This window comes from Geotrypetes seraphini, chromosome 2 (genome assembly GCF_902459505.1).
Source record: "Geotrypetes seraphini chromosome 2, aGeoSer1.1, whole genome shotgun sequence".
NCBI classification, from domain to species: Eukaryota; Metazoa; Chordata; class Amphibia; order Gymnophiona; family Dermophiidae; genus Geotrypetes; species Geotrypetes seraphini.
The window spans coordinates 121,307,203-121,323,797 of record NC_047085.1 but is presented as its reverse complement, the minus strand read 5'-3'; the positions used below and the strand labels follow the sequence as shown (position 1 = coordinate 121,323,797).

Here is a 16,595-nt window from a genome sequence, read left to right as displayed (position 1 = left end):
AATAGAGTATATGCCATGTTCTATTTCTGAGAGCATGCTTTTATGAATGGGCCGTAATTCAATGTTCCTCTAGTTCAGTGTCTCACAAACTTTTCCGGCTGGCGGCACACTAAAACCAGTGCCCTAGCTGGAAGGCTCCCAGAAGTCAACGCGATAGCATCACGCGCATGCGTGATATCATTGTGTCAATGTCTGCGCATGTGCAAAGGCCCATCTGGCCATGGCCCTGCCGTTACAGGGAACCGGGAGGTGCGGGGAGAAGAGGAGAGACGCCAGCCAGGAGGAGAGTCAGCTGTGCCAGCTGACTTCCTTCAGGACATGCCTCTCGTGCAGGCAGCCGGCGTGGATAACTCTCCTCCTCGCCAGTATGTTGCGGCACACCAGAAATCTCTGGAGGAACACTGGTGTTCCACGGCACACAGTTTGCGAGACACTGCTTTAGTTTAACACAGAGTCCCCTTAATGAATGCACAAAATTCAGCATTATTCACAAAATTCAGCAATATTCAAAGTCCATAATCATTAATCCTGTTTATTACTGTATGTTGTTGATCTTTTGGATATATGTTTGTTAGTCTATATTTTCATAGTTTATCAGTGTCCTATTCAGATAACTTCTTTTTTCTTTCTTGGAATTCCCAATACATTGTTCTGCATGGCTTACTTCTACAACTTTTCTTTTGGGGAAGTTTTTCTTTATTCATAATTTTCTGATTGCTCTATTTCTGAACAAGGTTTTCTTGGATATATAAATAATTAATTTAAAAAACCCTAGGTACTAGCATTTACATGCATGCTAAGCAAATAAATGTTTAGAATGAGCATATTAGTACATCACAACATGATAACTACCTGCTATTCTGCAAATGTCCGCTTAACTTACATAGGGCATATTTGCAAGGGGGCATATGCAGGGCAGATCATTGGCAAAACATAGGTAGAGCTCCCACTTATACTCTTATCTTACAGAATAGTGTAAGTTATACATGTATCTGCCACACTTAGGCACTCACACCTATACTAGCTCTACAGCAGATGTAAGTGATTGCACCTGAAAGCTACGGGCATATGTACCTGATTATGCTAGTATTTTGTAAAGAAAAGTAGGCACCCACTTTCCTCTATAGGGTAGATTTCTGTCACTTGCCCTCCAGATGCCTAATTCTAAATGTCTTGTTATTTAATTGCCTCCATAGTGGTCTGCCATGATTTTAACTCCCCATCTCTTAATGGGGCTCTTTCTGATATCTAGTGGTAGCAGAAACAATCCTCATTCACTCTTGTCCAATTAGGTGCCCAGGCTCAAAATGGCAATACTGGCTTCTAGTGGCAATCTTACAAGAGAGGCAGGGGGTATCTATCAGGCTTTGCATCTGTCCTTTGATATAGACCTAAACTGGGAGCTGGTGCCTGCATGCTCCTAAAGACAGATGCAAAAGCTGAGAGGGACTCTTTTAAAAATATGGACATGGCTTTTTATTGTAATACAGAAAATGAATGTCTTTTTAGGAGTGCTTTATGCCCCTTAAAATCTCTGTGTCCCAGGGGTTCTATGTGTTGAAGCAAAACATCAAAAAAATTGTGGAACAGAATATCAGATTTAAAACTTTGTAGTTTAATAAGCAACTTAAAAACAATAATCTTAAAAACTATCCACAAAGGATGTATATAGTCACAGGTGACCCCACAAGATAAAAACCAAACAATGTTTAAAATACAAATGACCCAACAGAGCATACCCTTATATTTTCATCAGCTCCCCTCTTACTACAGTTTCAGGAAAATGTTAGACTATATTTCTTTTTCTTGTAATTCACATAATATTTATCCATTTAAGATTCTTGAATTTGTTAATTGTAATGATTGACTTCCAAATCTTATTGTAAACTGCAATGATTCCTTGTTGAAATTTGTGGGGTATAAGAAACAGTATGGTATGGTATATATACAATCTAGATGTGTAAATGTTGCCATTTACAAGTCTAGATGCTTCTAAAATGACTTAGGGCTCCTTTTACAAAGGTGCGCTAAAATGCCGCGTGCACTAGCCACAACCGCCTCCTTTTAAGCAGGCGGTAATTTTTCAGCTACCACGCACTAATCTTGTGCGTGCACTAAAAACACTAGCGTACCTTAGTAAAAGGAGCCCTTAGTTTGGGTTGTTTAAAATTTGTACTTCTTTTCAAACCTGGGTCTGTAGTTTCTTCATGTCAGCTTCAATCTTCAAGTTTGATTCATTCAATTCTTTAATTTCTTCATCTAATTGTCTAATGTCCTCATCACTTTCAACCCCTAGAAGGAAAGCAGTGGGTCAAATGGCATACACTAAAAATAATCATAAAATAGAAATAGTAAAATTAACATATTTCTGATTCTGAATACATGAAAGCGTTAATGAATGCAATAAAACAATGCATAAATAAAAAAATGTATGACCAAATACAAAGTTATACGAGGTGGTCCTTTTCCTAAAAGGTTGAAAAAATTGAGATTCTGTGGGTTTTGAACCCGCGGATAGACTATGATATTGCTTTTCATCAAAAGTTCATAATCTGGGAGTAATCCTGCACAGTTTTAACCATGGAATAACAAGTTGAGGCAATGGTTATAAAGGTTTAGTGAAAAATTTGTTTGGTATACCAAGCTCCATTTGTTTTTCAGTCCTTAACCTTTTAGAACAGCAAATGCAAGTAAAGTAGTTTGTTAGTCTGCCCTAACACTAGTTTCATGGTTACAACATGTTCAGAACTTAGCTGCAAAGATGGTGACAAGAACTTCCTGTTGAGTCAGGGTTTCCCAAAAAGTTGTGCTCTTTATGTGGCTTCCTCTAGATGCCAGAGTAAAATTTAAAGTGTTGTTTCAGTCCTGGATTAATCATTACCCAAAATAAGCATGTGCTTATGGCATCAATGGAAAGAGGACACCACAGAATTTTCCCCCCTTCTTTCAATGCCAACTGCCACATCTATATATACTGTATACAGTACTCCCCTGAAATTCATGGGGTTCTATTCCAGGAACCCCCACGAATTTTGAAAAACTGCAAATGCGGTTTTTCACCTGTCAAAAGGCAGGGGAGACAGGAGAGGGCAGCTGGAGAGGCAGGAGAGGGCAGCTGGAGAGTCGGCAGGTGAAGAAAATCACTCGCGGTGTGCTCCGATTGCCTCTTCCTGTAGTAAAGTCGGGCTTTGACACGCAGCTCCTGATTGGTGTAGCCCAACTTTACTACAAGAAGAGGCGGTTGGAGCAGACTGAGAATGAGTGAGTCTGCGATTCGCGAACCATGAATTTGTGGGGGAATTTGATGGATTATGCCACTGAGTTGGCCACCGACATGGTAACATGCACAGTGAGGAATCCATCCTGTGATGTTTCACAGCAGAGTACAGGAGTGGTTTACCATTGCCTTCTCCTGCGCAGTGTGCAGCTGTACTATGTCGCTGTTGCCTCCTCAGCCTACAGCACCCAATATTCCCAGTGGTCTCCCCTCCAGGTACTAGCCAGGCCCAATCTTGCTTAATAGCAGGCCTATTCAGGGTGATATTTCTTAGCATTTAACTTTTAATGTCTTTTCAAATAAGCAATGGAAAGGCTGAAGAACATGACTGTTGGGCTTTACTTAGGGAATCAGTTGGATTGAATCTGGTCCTGAATTGGTGCTTCACATGGGGCCTAATTACCTCTGGGTAAAACTGTTTCATATATGTTATACTGTAATGGGAGCATAACACTATAGGGAGGTATTGAATTAAGTTATCCAGAGAACTAGTATACAGTTTGAAATGGGAATTTGGTAGGTAACACCTGAACTTTGGAATAATCATCTAAGGAAAATGAAAGAGGGGAAGAACTATTTAAAATTTTGACAAATATTAAAATCTTGCTGGTCAATATTAGCTGGCAATAATCAGCATTTAAATGCTGACTGCGGCTGGCTAAATTAGGCCTGGATATTTAATGCCAGGTCTGGAAACTAATATTGAATATCCAAAAGGTAAATTGTGCCAAACGAACCTAATTGAATTTTTTTTGATTGGATGACCGGAGAGCTGGATCGAAGATATATGCTAGATGTAATTTACTTAGATTTCAGCAAAGCTTTTGATACGGTTCCTCATAGGAGGCTCTTGAACAAACTTGAAGGGCTGAAGTTAGGACCCAAAGTGGTGAACTGGGTTAGAAACTGGCTGTTGGACAGACGCCAGAGGGTGGTGGTTAATGGAAATCGCTCGGAGGAAGGAAAGGTGAGTAGTGGAGTCCCTCAGGTTCGGTGCTGGGGCCAATCATGTTCAATATGTTTGTGAGGGACATTGCTGAAGCATTAGAAGGAAAAGCGTGCCTTTTTGCAGACGATACCAAGATTTGTAACAGAGTAGACACCGAAGAGGGAGTGGAAAATATGAAAAAGGATCTGCAAAAGTTAGAGGAATGGTCTAATGCCTGGCAGCTAAAATTCAATGCAAAGAAATGCAGAGTAATGCATCTGGGGATTAATAATCGGAAGGAATCATATATGCTGGGAGGAGAGAAGCTGATATACACGGACGGGGAGAGGGACCTTGGGGTGATAGTGTCTGAAGATCTAAAGGCGAAAAAACAGTGTGACAAGGCAGTGGCTGCTGCCAGAAGGATGCTGGGCTGTATAAAGAGAGGTGTAACCAGAAGGAAGAAGGTGTTGATGCCCCTGAACAGGTCATTGGTGAGGCCCCTCTTGGAGTATTGTGTTCAGTTTTGGAGACCATATCTGGCGAAGGACGTAAGAAGACTTGAAGCGGTCCAGAGGAGGGCAATGAAAATGATAGGAGGCTTGTGCCAGAAGACGTATGAGGAGAGACTGGAAGCCCTGAATATGTATACCCTAGAGGAAAGGAGGGACAGGGGAGATATGATTCAGACGTTTGAATACTTGAAGGGTATTAACGTAGAACAAAATCTTTTCCAGAGAAAGGAAAATGATAAAACCAGAGGACATAATTTGAGGTTGAGGGGTGGTAGATTCAAGAGCAATGTTAGGAAATTCTACTTTATGGAGAGGGTGGTGGATGCTTGGAATGCGCTCCCGAGAGAGGTGGTGGAGAGAAAAATGGTGACTGAGTTCAAAGAAGCGTGGGATGAACACAAAGGATCTAGAATCAGAAAATAATATTAAATATTGAACTAAGGCAAGCACTGGGTAGACTTGCATGGTCAGTGTCTGTATATGGCCATTTGGGGGAGGATGGGCTGGGGAGGGCTTCAATGGCTAGGAGGGTGTAGATGGGCTAGAGTAGGTTTTGACAGAGATTTTGGCAGTTGGAACCCAAGCACAGTACCGGGTAGAGCTTTGGATTCTTGCCCAGAAATAGCTAAGAACAAAAAATTTAAAAAATTTAAATTGAATCAGGTTGGGCAGACTGGATGGACCATTTGGGTCTTTATCTACCGTCATCTACTATGTTACAGGTATGACTACACATGTCTAAGCTGCCAGACCTTATGCAGGTCTTGGCCAACAGTCAGACAAGACCTGCATCAGATGCTTATGAGGGTCCTGGCTGAATATTGGCTGGGAGCTATATAATGGGATATTAGACCCCCCCAAGTGACGCAATCATCTCTCCTGACCCCCTGTGAACCAGTTAAGCACACACCCATATGACTTGATCCTGTCCAAATCATTCAAGCGGACTGCTGGGCACGATGGACCTCAGGTCTGACCCAGCAGAGGCATTGCTTATGTTCTTATGAAAGCACATATAAATTAATGGGAAAAACTTCAGTTAGTAAAGTTTCTCCAACTTTAGGTTTTCTGGACATCCCTATGGGTTATGCAAGAATGTTAATGGCTGATCAATACAGAGAGGGATTGAGCACAGATGGTAATTTGCCCAGAAGACAGACACACATTGCATTAAAATATACAGTATAGTAATGAGTCCATTGAGTATTAAGGGCAATGCACAGAAGGAATCAGTGGATTTTGCCACATGAACAACATGAGAAATTTTTTTCCAGGACCAAGGCAGTACAGAAGGGTTAGCAGAGATTTAATGGTAGTTTTAAGATTTAACTGCCAGTTTTGTCTTCTTCTGCAAACAGAAGTGCTTGCAAGTTTAAAAGACTGAAATGAGGTAACGGAGGCATGTGCACATATCAGAATAAAAATGAAAGCATCAGCACATATCAGAGACTGTTCTTCTGTACATAAATATCAACCTTGCAAAAATTTTACATGCAAGAAATTTTTGTGAAGCTGATAATTTATGTGCAGAAGAATGGAAGATGAAGTGTGCTGACACTTTTTTTCTAAACCTTTGTGTGCATTCATCCAGCAGGCTTTCCCCCCACAATTTGTATGTAAGTTCTGCATACATAAAATTTGCATACACTTAGCATTCTGCAAGCGCCATATTATGCTCATGGTAGAAGTAGGCATCTTCGTGTAGGTTTACCTGCAGCTTTCTAAATCAGCCTGTAAATTAGGTGTCTAAATCTTGTGAATGTCTTCCTTTATTGATACTGTGGAATTTGTCTTCCCACACTTTATAACACGCTGTCTATTCCACAAGTCATACAATCTAGTTTGCCTTATTTTAAAATTATACATCTAGGGTTACTAAATGGCTGCAGAAAAAGGAGGACAGATTGAGACATCTGGGTTTTACTTCCACAATGGAAGTAAAATCTGGATGTCTTAATCCGTCCTCCTTTTTCTGGAGCCATATGGTAACCCTACATACATCTATCCAACTTTTCAATATGAAAAAAAGTTACTTTAAATATGACCTTCTTACCACCATTTGCTTTAAGTTTGACAGGCATCAGCTCATCTGACATTTTTCCCTTTTTTATGGCCTGTGCATTCAGAGGACACCCAGACAAACTAAAGAAAACAAATGATATAAAAAATGTCACATGGCTCCTGTGATCAGTCACTCTCTCAAACAGGTCTTTACAATATTCAGAGATTGCATTTTTTTGAAATTGCTTTACACATTTCAGATTCACTGACATAATGGCAGGCTTGAGAAACAGCTGCAGAATTTTTTCCCCTCTTATTTATGTCTTCATTGTCCGTGGTCAATACTATTAAAGAGTAGGCTATTGATTTTCCTCGTATTCTGCCAGTGTCGTTATGCTCACGTTACCCTTCTCCTCAAATTGCTTCACTGGCTCCCTGTCCGTCTCCACTTACAGTTCAAACTCCTTTTACAGACCTACAAGTATATTTATTCTGCAGCTCCTCAGTATCTCTTCTTCCTTGTCTCTCCCTATACTCTGCCCTAGAAGCTCCGTTCATCAAGTGAGTCTCTCATCGATGCCCTTCTTTACTGCCAACTCCGTCCCTTCTGTCTTGCTTGTGCCTTATGCCTTGAACATCCTGCCTGACTCAATGCGTCAGGGCCCCTTCTCCTGTGGTATCCAAATCCAGGCTAAAAAAAACACTTTTTTGAAACTGCATTTATGTCCTACTCTGACAACTTTTAAAGCACCAATATCTGTTGCATTCCCTCTTTATTCACCTACCTGTAGTCCCTTATACAGTATTTCCCCCATATGTATAAGTGAACTTGTCCTATGTCTGTCTTAATTAGATTGTATGCTCTTCATGCAAGGATGCTTTGTAAATAATAAATTGTAGTAGTAGTAGTAAAGGACCAAAAAGACACCTATTTTAAGATCCAGCCCCAAAAGTGTAGAAATGCTGATATATCTAATTACACCTGTAACAAAGGTGTTATGTTTGCATGAACTCTATTCCCCCAAATTCAATAATCTTGTATGCACATTCCAATGCTTAGTGCATAAAGTTGTGCACCTACCTTATTGACTAAAGGCAGTTACCTATGTAACTTAGTTAGTAAATTAGGCACTAATTGGCATTAACAACCAATAATTGGTGTTAACTAACACCACTTGGTACTAATTTGCATTTACGCATGTAAAATCTATAGTATGTAAGTGTAAGGGGGGACACATGGGAGGGACATTTTGGACTAAGCTTCTAGAGTCATGACAATGACACATGCAACTGATTATAAACCGCTTAGATAACCTTGATAGGCGGTATGTCAATACCTAAAATAAATATTTAATCATGGACACTTACACCAGCCACTGAGATGTGTAGGCCACTGCACTCAAATACTGGTGCATAACTGGACTTACGCTAGTATCCTATAATGATAATTATAAGTCTAACTGCTTAGTGAGCAGCATCGTAACACCTAACTTTACATGACCTGTAGAGAATTTATCTCTATAAGAGCAATTCTATAAACTAGGCTGCCGCAATTCTGTGCCCCTTGCTGGAATGCTTGTTGACTCTTGGCATAATCTCTTGGATTCAGCTGCCCTGTGAAATTGCCAGCAAGGCACGCAAGTGCTATTCTGTAATGATATGCGTTAGTGGCATGGCACATAAATACAAGGGGGTTATATATGGGCAGATCATGAACAGGGCTCCCTCTTATGCATACAAATTATCAAATACTGTAATTTACACATTTACATGCAGGTTACGTCAGGACTATGCCTGCTGCAACTGTGGGCATGTACCAGTAAGGTGTAGAAAAACTGAGTTATGTTAGTATTCTGTAACAGAATCTGGGTGTCCAGAGGTTGTTATATTTGATAAACATACAGTATATGCATACACTGCAACCCTTCGTCTATTCTGTCCAAACTATATCCCTGGGAATGCCTATAGACAAATCACATCACAACAGGCACATACTAGCTGTGCATGCACTCTTTATGCATGTGTGATGGTGCTACTTTATAAAAAGCTTTATCTTGCTTGCAAAAGAGGTTTCAGATGTGAAAAAAGATTTCTAAAATTAACCTCTAGAAGTGCATAATGACTGATAGGAGAATTGGGAAGCATAGTGCCCTAAGGCAGAATTCTCAAACCTGTCCTAGGGTTCCCCCATTAGGTTTAGTTTTCAGGATATCCATAATGAATATGACCTAAGTTTGCATATACATTGGGTCTCCAATCCATGTAATTTTATCCTACGTGTATTGAGAACTTAATTGATGATAGGGTCACAAGGACAAGCTGGAAAGGCCTACTCTAAGGTAGACCCATGAAGGAGAAATGGATCTGTAGCAAATACAACTCTAATTTCCACAACAGAGAAACAAACACTTACTAGATGTGGCAAACATAGCTGACAGTATTACACACCTATATATAGTGTAAAAACCCACTGATATCAATGATCAGCATTACAAGTACTAATGGTAATGTCTATGGGAAGGCAAAGCCTTAAAATAAAAACTCAGGCATGATAGTGATTTCTTATTACATTACGTTTATTGACTTCTATTCTGCCTTAATCTTTCAGTTCTAGACAGATAAGAGGTATCTGGACATTTCAAGAAAATTACATTTCAAAGCTTATTATTAGACAGACATTGGATTAGTATTGCAAGACATATTTCCTAAATAACATCGTTTTGATTTTGTTCCAGAATATTCTATAATCTGATATGGCAGCTAACATTCTGACAAACTCTTTATCTAGTTTTGCTGCTTGGAATAACAGTAGGCCTTCTAATTTTTTTTAGCTTTTTGTTTTTTTGGTTGAGGGATAAGAAAAGGGATTCATGTTTCTTTAGGGTCTTTTTGCCTCTTTCAGTGTGAGTCTATTGTTTAGATAAATTGGGACATAGCCCTGTAGTATTTTAAACAACAGGCAATAGAATTTGAATAAGATTTGGCCTTTCACTGTGAGCAGGTGTGTTTTTAGGTAGGCTGGTGTTATGTGGTCATATTTATTCATGGAACAGATTAATCTTAGTGCTGTATTTTGTATAGTTTGCAACTGTTTTAACATTGATACCGGACATGGTAGGTACAAGATGCTGCAATAATCCAGTATTCCCAAGATTAGGGATTGTACTAGGAGACAAAATTGTGGTTCTTTAAAAAATTTGCATATGTGTCTTAGGTTGCGCATTGATATGAAGGATTTTTGAACAACAATGTTGGTCTGTAATTGAAGAGAGCCACGTCTATCTATAGTGATCCCTAATAATTTTAGTGTGGATTCTAGTGAGTATGTTAGGAAGTTAATTTTCATGTTGGTTGCTGTAGGTTGTTTAATCATTCTCCATTAATAGGAACCTTGTTTTTTTCTGTGTTTAGTTTTAGTCTATGGTCCTTCATCCAGTCTCTTTCTAATTTCCTACACTGTCTCTTTAGTTGCAGTAGTTCATTATCAAATCATTTGTGTGCTTGTCTTTTGATTCTATTTTTCCTATATTTAGGTGCCATATTGTCCATAATCTCATTATTCATTGCACCATTGGGTTAGAAAGTCTTTTGAAGCATAATCTTTACTTATTGAGTCTGTTTTGGCCCAAAATATCAACTAGAACATTAATAGAACCAGTTAGAGGCAAGTTATTAAGGTGTGGTAAAAGGCAAGCTTTTACTGCCACTTGGTATATCACGGAAGTCACCAACCTGTAGTATCCTGTACTGCAGGTTACAAATTCCATGGTAAAGAACTAATGCTGCCTCAGAAGCCACCTCACACACAGTCCACTGGCCCAGGAACACTAGGCCACCAAGCTGCATCCCAATGCTCCCTGGCCACAGTGTAAAGAGACCTGGCACCAGCATAAACATGATTGGCAATAGAGCCCCTCTTGCACAAGCAAAATTCCCTTTTAGGATATCCCCTTCAGCAAGCTCTCCTCCTCATAGTGACCCCTTAACCATCACCCCTAGCCCGATTAGCCACCCCTAGTGTCAGCCTCCACCATAAACCACTTCCAAGGCCTGAAAACCCCCAACTCCTCTTCCTACCTTCTTAAATGCCTCCTGGGCTTACCACACTTGGTGAGGAGTGGTCTGGGCAGGAGCAATGCCGAATTGCTCCTACCCTCACCATGCCATAATCCAATGTTTTGCCAGTGACCCCTAGCAGTAGTCTTGCAGTATTAGGGATCATCTTTCTGTATAAGGATATACTGCTTTTCAAGTATAGTCGGCCTTTAGGGCATTCAAGAGAGTGGAATAAGGGGCTGAATGAGTGGTTCATCTACTAGGCGGATAGTCAGGTTGGGAGGGATAGTTTGGGGTCACTTTGGGAAGGGGGTGGGAATGCCTAGGGGGGCATTTTGCGTATTAAGTATAGAGAAATTAGGCTCTTACCTGCTAATTTACTTTCTTTTAGCCTCTCCAGACCAGCATAGGGTTAATCTTACAAGCGGGTATCTCATCATGACCAACAGGTGGAGACTGAGACAAAACTTTGGAACTGTACATATCATGTGACCCCCCCTCCCTAATTACCTCAGTCTGCCGAATAGCCAAGCAGAACTTAGAACTATATACAGAAAAATAAACAAAACTCTAAACAGGAGTATCCACAAATAAAAACAGAAATGCTGTTGGAAAATGCAAAGGAACAAATGCAAATAGCAAAGGTCCCCACAGCTCGCCAGCTACGTCAGCCAAGCTACAGCCACTGTTCTTAATCTCCCCAGCCCTAGAAAAATACTAGAAACCGACTGAAAAATGAAAATCTGCATGCAAGAACACGACAATAGGTCCTATGCTGGTCTGGAGAGGCTAAAAGAAAGTAAATTAGAAGGTAAGAACCAAATTTCTCCTTCTTTAGCAACTCTCCAGACCAGCATAGGGTTAATCTTACGAGCGGGACGTACCAAAGCAGTCCCCATCATAGGTGGGACCCCCGAAGGACCAACACCAGAATGTGTGCACCGAACACCGCGTCCTGACGCGCGTGAATGTCTACATGATAGTGTCTGACAAAAGAATGTAGAGAAGACCAGACCGCCATCTTACAAATATCCAGAGGAGGCACCAACGAAAACTCAGCCAATGAAGCTGCCTGCCCGTGAGTAGAATGAGCCTTGAGAAATTCTGGAACAGTCTTTTTCTGAAGAAGATAAGTGGAAGCAATAGTCTCCTTGATCCAGCATGCAATGGTAGCCTTGGAAGCGCCATTCCCCCAACGAGGACCCGCTATAAGGAGAAAAAGAGGATCTGATTTCCTGATTTTCTGGGTCCTCCACAAGTAGGCGCAAAGGACTCGATCAACATCCAATCTGCGCTACTGTTTCTGCTCAGAAGAACCTGCCCGACTACCCAGGACCGGGAGGACCACAGACTGATTGACATGAAAAGGAGAAACTACCTTTGGCAGAAAGGAAGGAACAGGCCTCAACACTACCCGCTCCCTAGAAAAACTCCAGGAAGGAGACCTACAAGAGAAAGCCTGCAGCTCTGAAAAACGTCTAGCAGAAGTAATAGCCACCAAGAAGACTGCCTTAAGAGTAAGGTCCTTCAATGTGCAGGCACCCAAAAGCTCAAACGGGGGCGCACAAGCCCGGACAGGACCAGATTCAAAATCCAAGAGGGAACAGATGGCCGCCTGCAAGAAGCAAATGACATCAGGAATGGCAGTCAGACGCTGATCCTGTAATAACCCATGAAAGGCTGAAAGGGCTGCAAGCTGAAACCGGGGAGCCAGGCCCCTGTCCAGGCCATCCTGCAAGAACTCTAAGATGTTAACCAGGGTAGAGCGAAAAGCCACCACTCCCCACACCGTACACCATTCCTCAAATATACGCCAAACCCGCAAATAAGCCTGAGAAGTGGAAAGTCTGCGGGACCCCAAGAGAGAGAAGATCATATTATCTGAATACCCCTTTCTACCTAGGTGTTCCCTTTCAAGAGCCAAGCTGTAAGACAAAAAAAGGGAGCCTGATCGAACAGGGGAATGGGGCTCAGAGTCAGAAAATCGGGCAAAAGAGGCAGAGGAAAAGAATCTGACACCATAAGCCGCACCAGATCTGTATACCATGGACATTGGGCCAATCTGGAGCCACCAGAACCACCAGGCCTGGGTGACAAACAATGCGCAGAAAAACTCTGCCCACTAATGGCCACGGAGGGAACAAATACAACAGATCCTCCGTTGGCTATGGTTGAACCAGAGCATCCTGACCCTCGGCCTGACCGTCTCTGCGATGACTGAAGAAGTGGGAAGTTTGGGCGTTAACTCCTGTGGCCATCAGGTCCATTAGGGGCTGACCCCAAGACTGCACTATCAAGTGAAAGGCCACGTGGCTTAGACACCACTCTCCAGGATCTAACATGTGATGACTGAGGAAGTCTGCTTGAACATTCTCCACTCCGGCTATGTGGGAGGCTGAGATGTCCTGAAGATGCAACTCTGCTCAGAGCATGAGCAGAGCCGCCTCCTGTACCACCTGAGTGTTCTTGGTGCCCCCTGACAAGTGACATAGGCCACCACTGTGGCAATGTCTGACAGAAACCGGACTGATTTGCCTGACAAGAAAGAGTGGAAGGCTAACAGCGCCAGATGGATGGCTCTGGTTTCTAGAACATTGATTGACCAGGACGCTTCCTCTGTGGACCAGGTGCTCTGAGCTGAGTGATCTAGACACAGAGATCCCCAACTGAGAAGCACCGTCCACTGTGGCTGATCCAGACTCGTTCCTTGAACAAGATGGGAGGTTTGGAGCCACCAACGAAGACTGGAGCTAGCCAAGCCCCTCAGAGGAACAGGGTGATCTAGACTGAGGTTCTGGGGTGACTGCCTCCGAAGCAGGGCATACTGAAGAGGACGCATGTGGGCCCCAGCCCACCTCACCACATCGAGGGAAGCCGACTTGGAAGAAATCCTGTGCCCGAGGACACCAGGACGCCATAAGCAGGCAAATTTGAGAGTGTAATTTGCTTACCCTGGTCTCTGGGAGGAAGACCTTCCCCAAAGAGGTGTTGAACACCACCCCAAGATTCTCCAGGTGCTGCGAGGGGGCCAACTGGCTCTTGGCAAGGTTGACAACCCAGCCCAGTGACTGGAGGAACTCCACCACCCGAGCCGTGACCCGGGTGCTCTCCTGGAAGGATTTTGCGTGAATCAACTAGTCGTCTAGGTAAGGGTGCACCATAATGCCTTCTGTCCGCAAGGCTGCTGCGACATTCACCTTGGTGAATGTCCGGGGAGCCATGGCCAGACCAAAAGGGAGTGCACAGAACTGAAAGTGCTGGCCCAAGAGCACAAAATGAAGGAAGCGCTGATGAGAGGTCCGGATTGGAATGTGCAAGTAGGCCTCTATCAGGTCGAGAGAGAATAGATACTCCTCCGGCTGAACCTCCAGAATCACCAATTGCAGTGTCTCCATGTGAAAAGACAGAACTTTGAGAGCCCTGATGACCCCCTTCAAATTTAAGATGGACCGAAAAGTCCCCTCTTTCTTGGGCACCACAAAGTAAATCGAGTACCTGCCGGTGCCCAACTCCTGAGGGGGCACTGGAACCACAGCTCTGAGAACTAGCAATCTTAAGGATCTTGTGAAAAACCTGCTTCTTCCACGGTGCATGACAAGGAGAAGCTAGAAAATGATCTGGCAGGGAATGAGCAAACTACAGAGCAGAACCGTCCCGAATTACCTCCAGCCTAGCACCCACTGGAACCAGAGGGGGCGCAGGCACAGAGTCATTGGGAGGACGGACAGCAGGGGAACTGATGGAGGGATTCTCAGCTTCCCGACAGGCCCGACAGGACTGCATTCGGTGAAAGAAACAACCCCTGGCAAAATCAGAGGTCGGGTAGGGAGCAGTCCCACGCTCAGGGTGGTGGTACCTACAGAAATCTCGCAGACTTTCCTGAGCAGTGCCACCTTGAAGAGCTTGGCAAGTACTGTCTTCAGGCAGGCAGGGCACTTTAGAGTCCATAAGAGTTTGAACTAACTAGTCTAAAACCTCTGGCAAACAACAAGGACCCCCGAAAAAAGAAAATTTAGAGAGTTTAGACATGGACACTTCGTCCGTGAACCAAGCCCGAAGCCAGAAGGTCCAAAGTGCAGCTATGGATTTAGCAGATGACCGCAAGAAGTCATAGAGGGCATCTGAGAGGAAAGAGAGGGCCAACTGAATCTTTGCCACCTCCTGACCATCAGACTCATTATCAAGGACCTGCTCGGCCCACCGAAACATGGCCCGAGTACCAGTCCTGCACAAACAGCTGCCTGGACCCCCAAGACAGACATCAAAATTGTGATTAAGAATGGTCTCCAACTTACGCTCAGAGTCTGTTAAGACAGAACTGCCCTTGATGGCACAGTATGCCGCGTAGCAATAGCTGAGACCACCGCATTCATCACTGGCAACTTTAAAGTAGCTTTATCCCCTACCAGGAAGGGATACAAACAAGCCAAGGAGCGTGCAAACCGAAAAGACGCCTCCGGCGAAGTCCAATGCGCCAGGATAAAATCCAGAAATAAAATCTGGATGTATTGGACAAGAGAGGGAAGCAGAGGAAATCCCCCAAAGAAGAGGGTCCTCCACAATCGGGGTCACAGGTGGTGCCTCCTCAAAGCGCAACACTGAGGAGATCTGCTGAATCAGATCTGATAGCTTGTCCATCTGAAAAAGGCACACCTCAAATGCCTCCTCGCTGGTAGACGGAAAAAAACAAGTCCCTGGTACCAGTGGCCGTCTCCTCGAGAGGATCCTGGAGGTGTCCTTAAGGGTCCAGGTCCTCATGCATTAGTTAAAACTCTCCTCAGACAACAAGTCCTCGTCCGAAGCAGTATGCGGGTACCTGGACGTGGGAGGAGGAATAGGGATGTGAAAATAATTAAGGGGTCAAAACATCAGGAGGTGCAGAAGGAACAAACCCCCGAGACCTGCTGGACACAAGTATGACCCCCCGGCCGCCTATATGCTTTACACAAAGCAAAAAGAAAATGAGGGGGAAAAACTCCCCCAGCAGCCCCATGGGACTCCCTGCCCCAGCAGGGGAACCTGCTGTAACCTGTCCCTGTTATGTTAATACAAGATGGAGGGGCTATCGGAGGAAAAACGGCAAAAAACGTGCCAAAAATAGCCCCTCCAGGGCCTGTAGTGGCTGAGAAGACTGAACTGTCCCAGCTGCTAAAGCAGGCAAAAGCTGGCATCAGCTGAGAGAAAACACAGCTGATAGGAAATCCCTCTGTGGGCGGCAGGAAAAGGCTGGGCTTCCCTGCAAAGCTCTGCTGGCTGCGAGGCACTAGCGGTGGGGAGCCTTGGACAACAGCAACTGATGCTGATTAGACTTCCACAACTGCACCGGCCCGAACAGCTGTTTTGAGGCTGGCCGTGAGTGCCTCACGCATGGACCAAATTGTGCAACTCTCTCCCTGAGAAGTGCTCAATTGCTCTATACACAACCTAGCTGAAAGAAAAGTGCCGGTTAGTTGAAAATACAGTAATTTACAGGGGGTAAGGCTTACTGTTGAGGCACCTCTACAAAAATGTGGGGAGGTGGAGGAAGGTGGGGGGAGGGACCCTGCTCGAGACCCGCCAGGTTTGACACCCAAACAGGGTCCACCCAAGCTCAATCCAGCAACAAAAAGGGACAAAAATTCCTAAACAAATTCCAACAGCCTTACCAAGGGAGATGGGTACAGCTCACCACACCTGCTGGAGACTGAGAGAAGACTGAGGTAATTATGGAGGGTTACATGATATGTACAGTTCCAAAGTTTTGTCTCAGTCTCCACCTGCTGGTCATGATGAGATATATACCCGCTTGTAAGATTAACCTTATGCTGGTCTGGAGAGT

General features: G+C 43.6%; 1 protein-coding gene across 11 annotated transcripts in view; it reads right to left on the bottom strand.

Annotated features, from left to right (window-relative positions):
• The window catches only part of ST18 (ST18 C2H2C-type zinc finger transcription factor), a 684,113-nt gene that overhangs the window by 33,664 nt on the left and 633,854 nt on the right, over nucleotides 1-16,595 (bottom strand). For 10 of the 11 annotated variants that reach the window (XM_033933682.1, XM_033933686.1, XM_033933681.1 and 7 more), the window contains 2 exons: nucleotides 6,774-6,862; nucleotides 2,189-2,292 (listed from right to left, as the gene is read on the bottom strand). In XM_033933682.1, the coding sequence (XP_033789573.1) occupies nucleotides 2,189-2,292; nucleotides 6,774-6,862 (193 nt within the window). The remainder of the gene's footprint in view (nucleotides 1-2,188; nucleotides 2,293-6,773; nucleotides 6,863-16,595) is intronic. The other variant, XR_004538340.1, reaches the window with a different exon arrangement.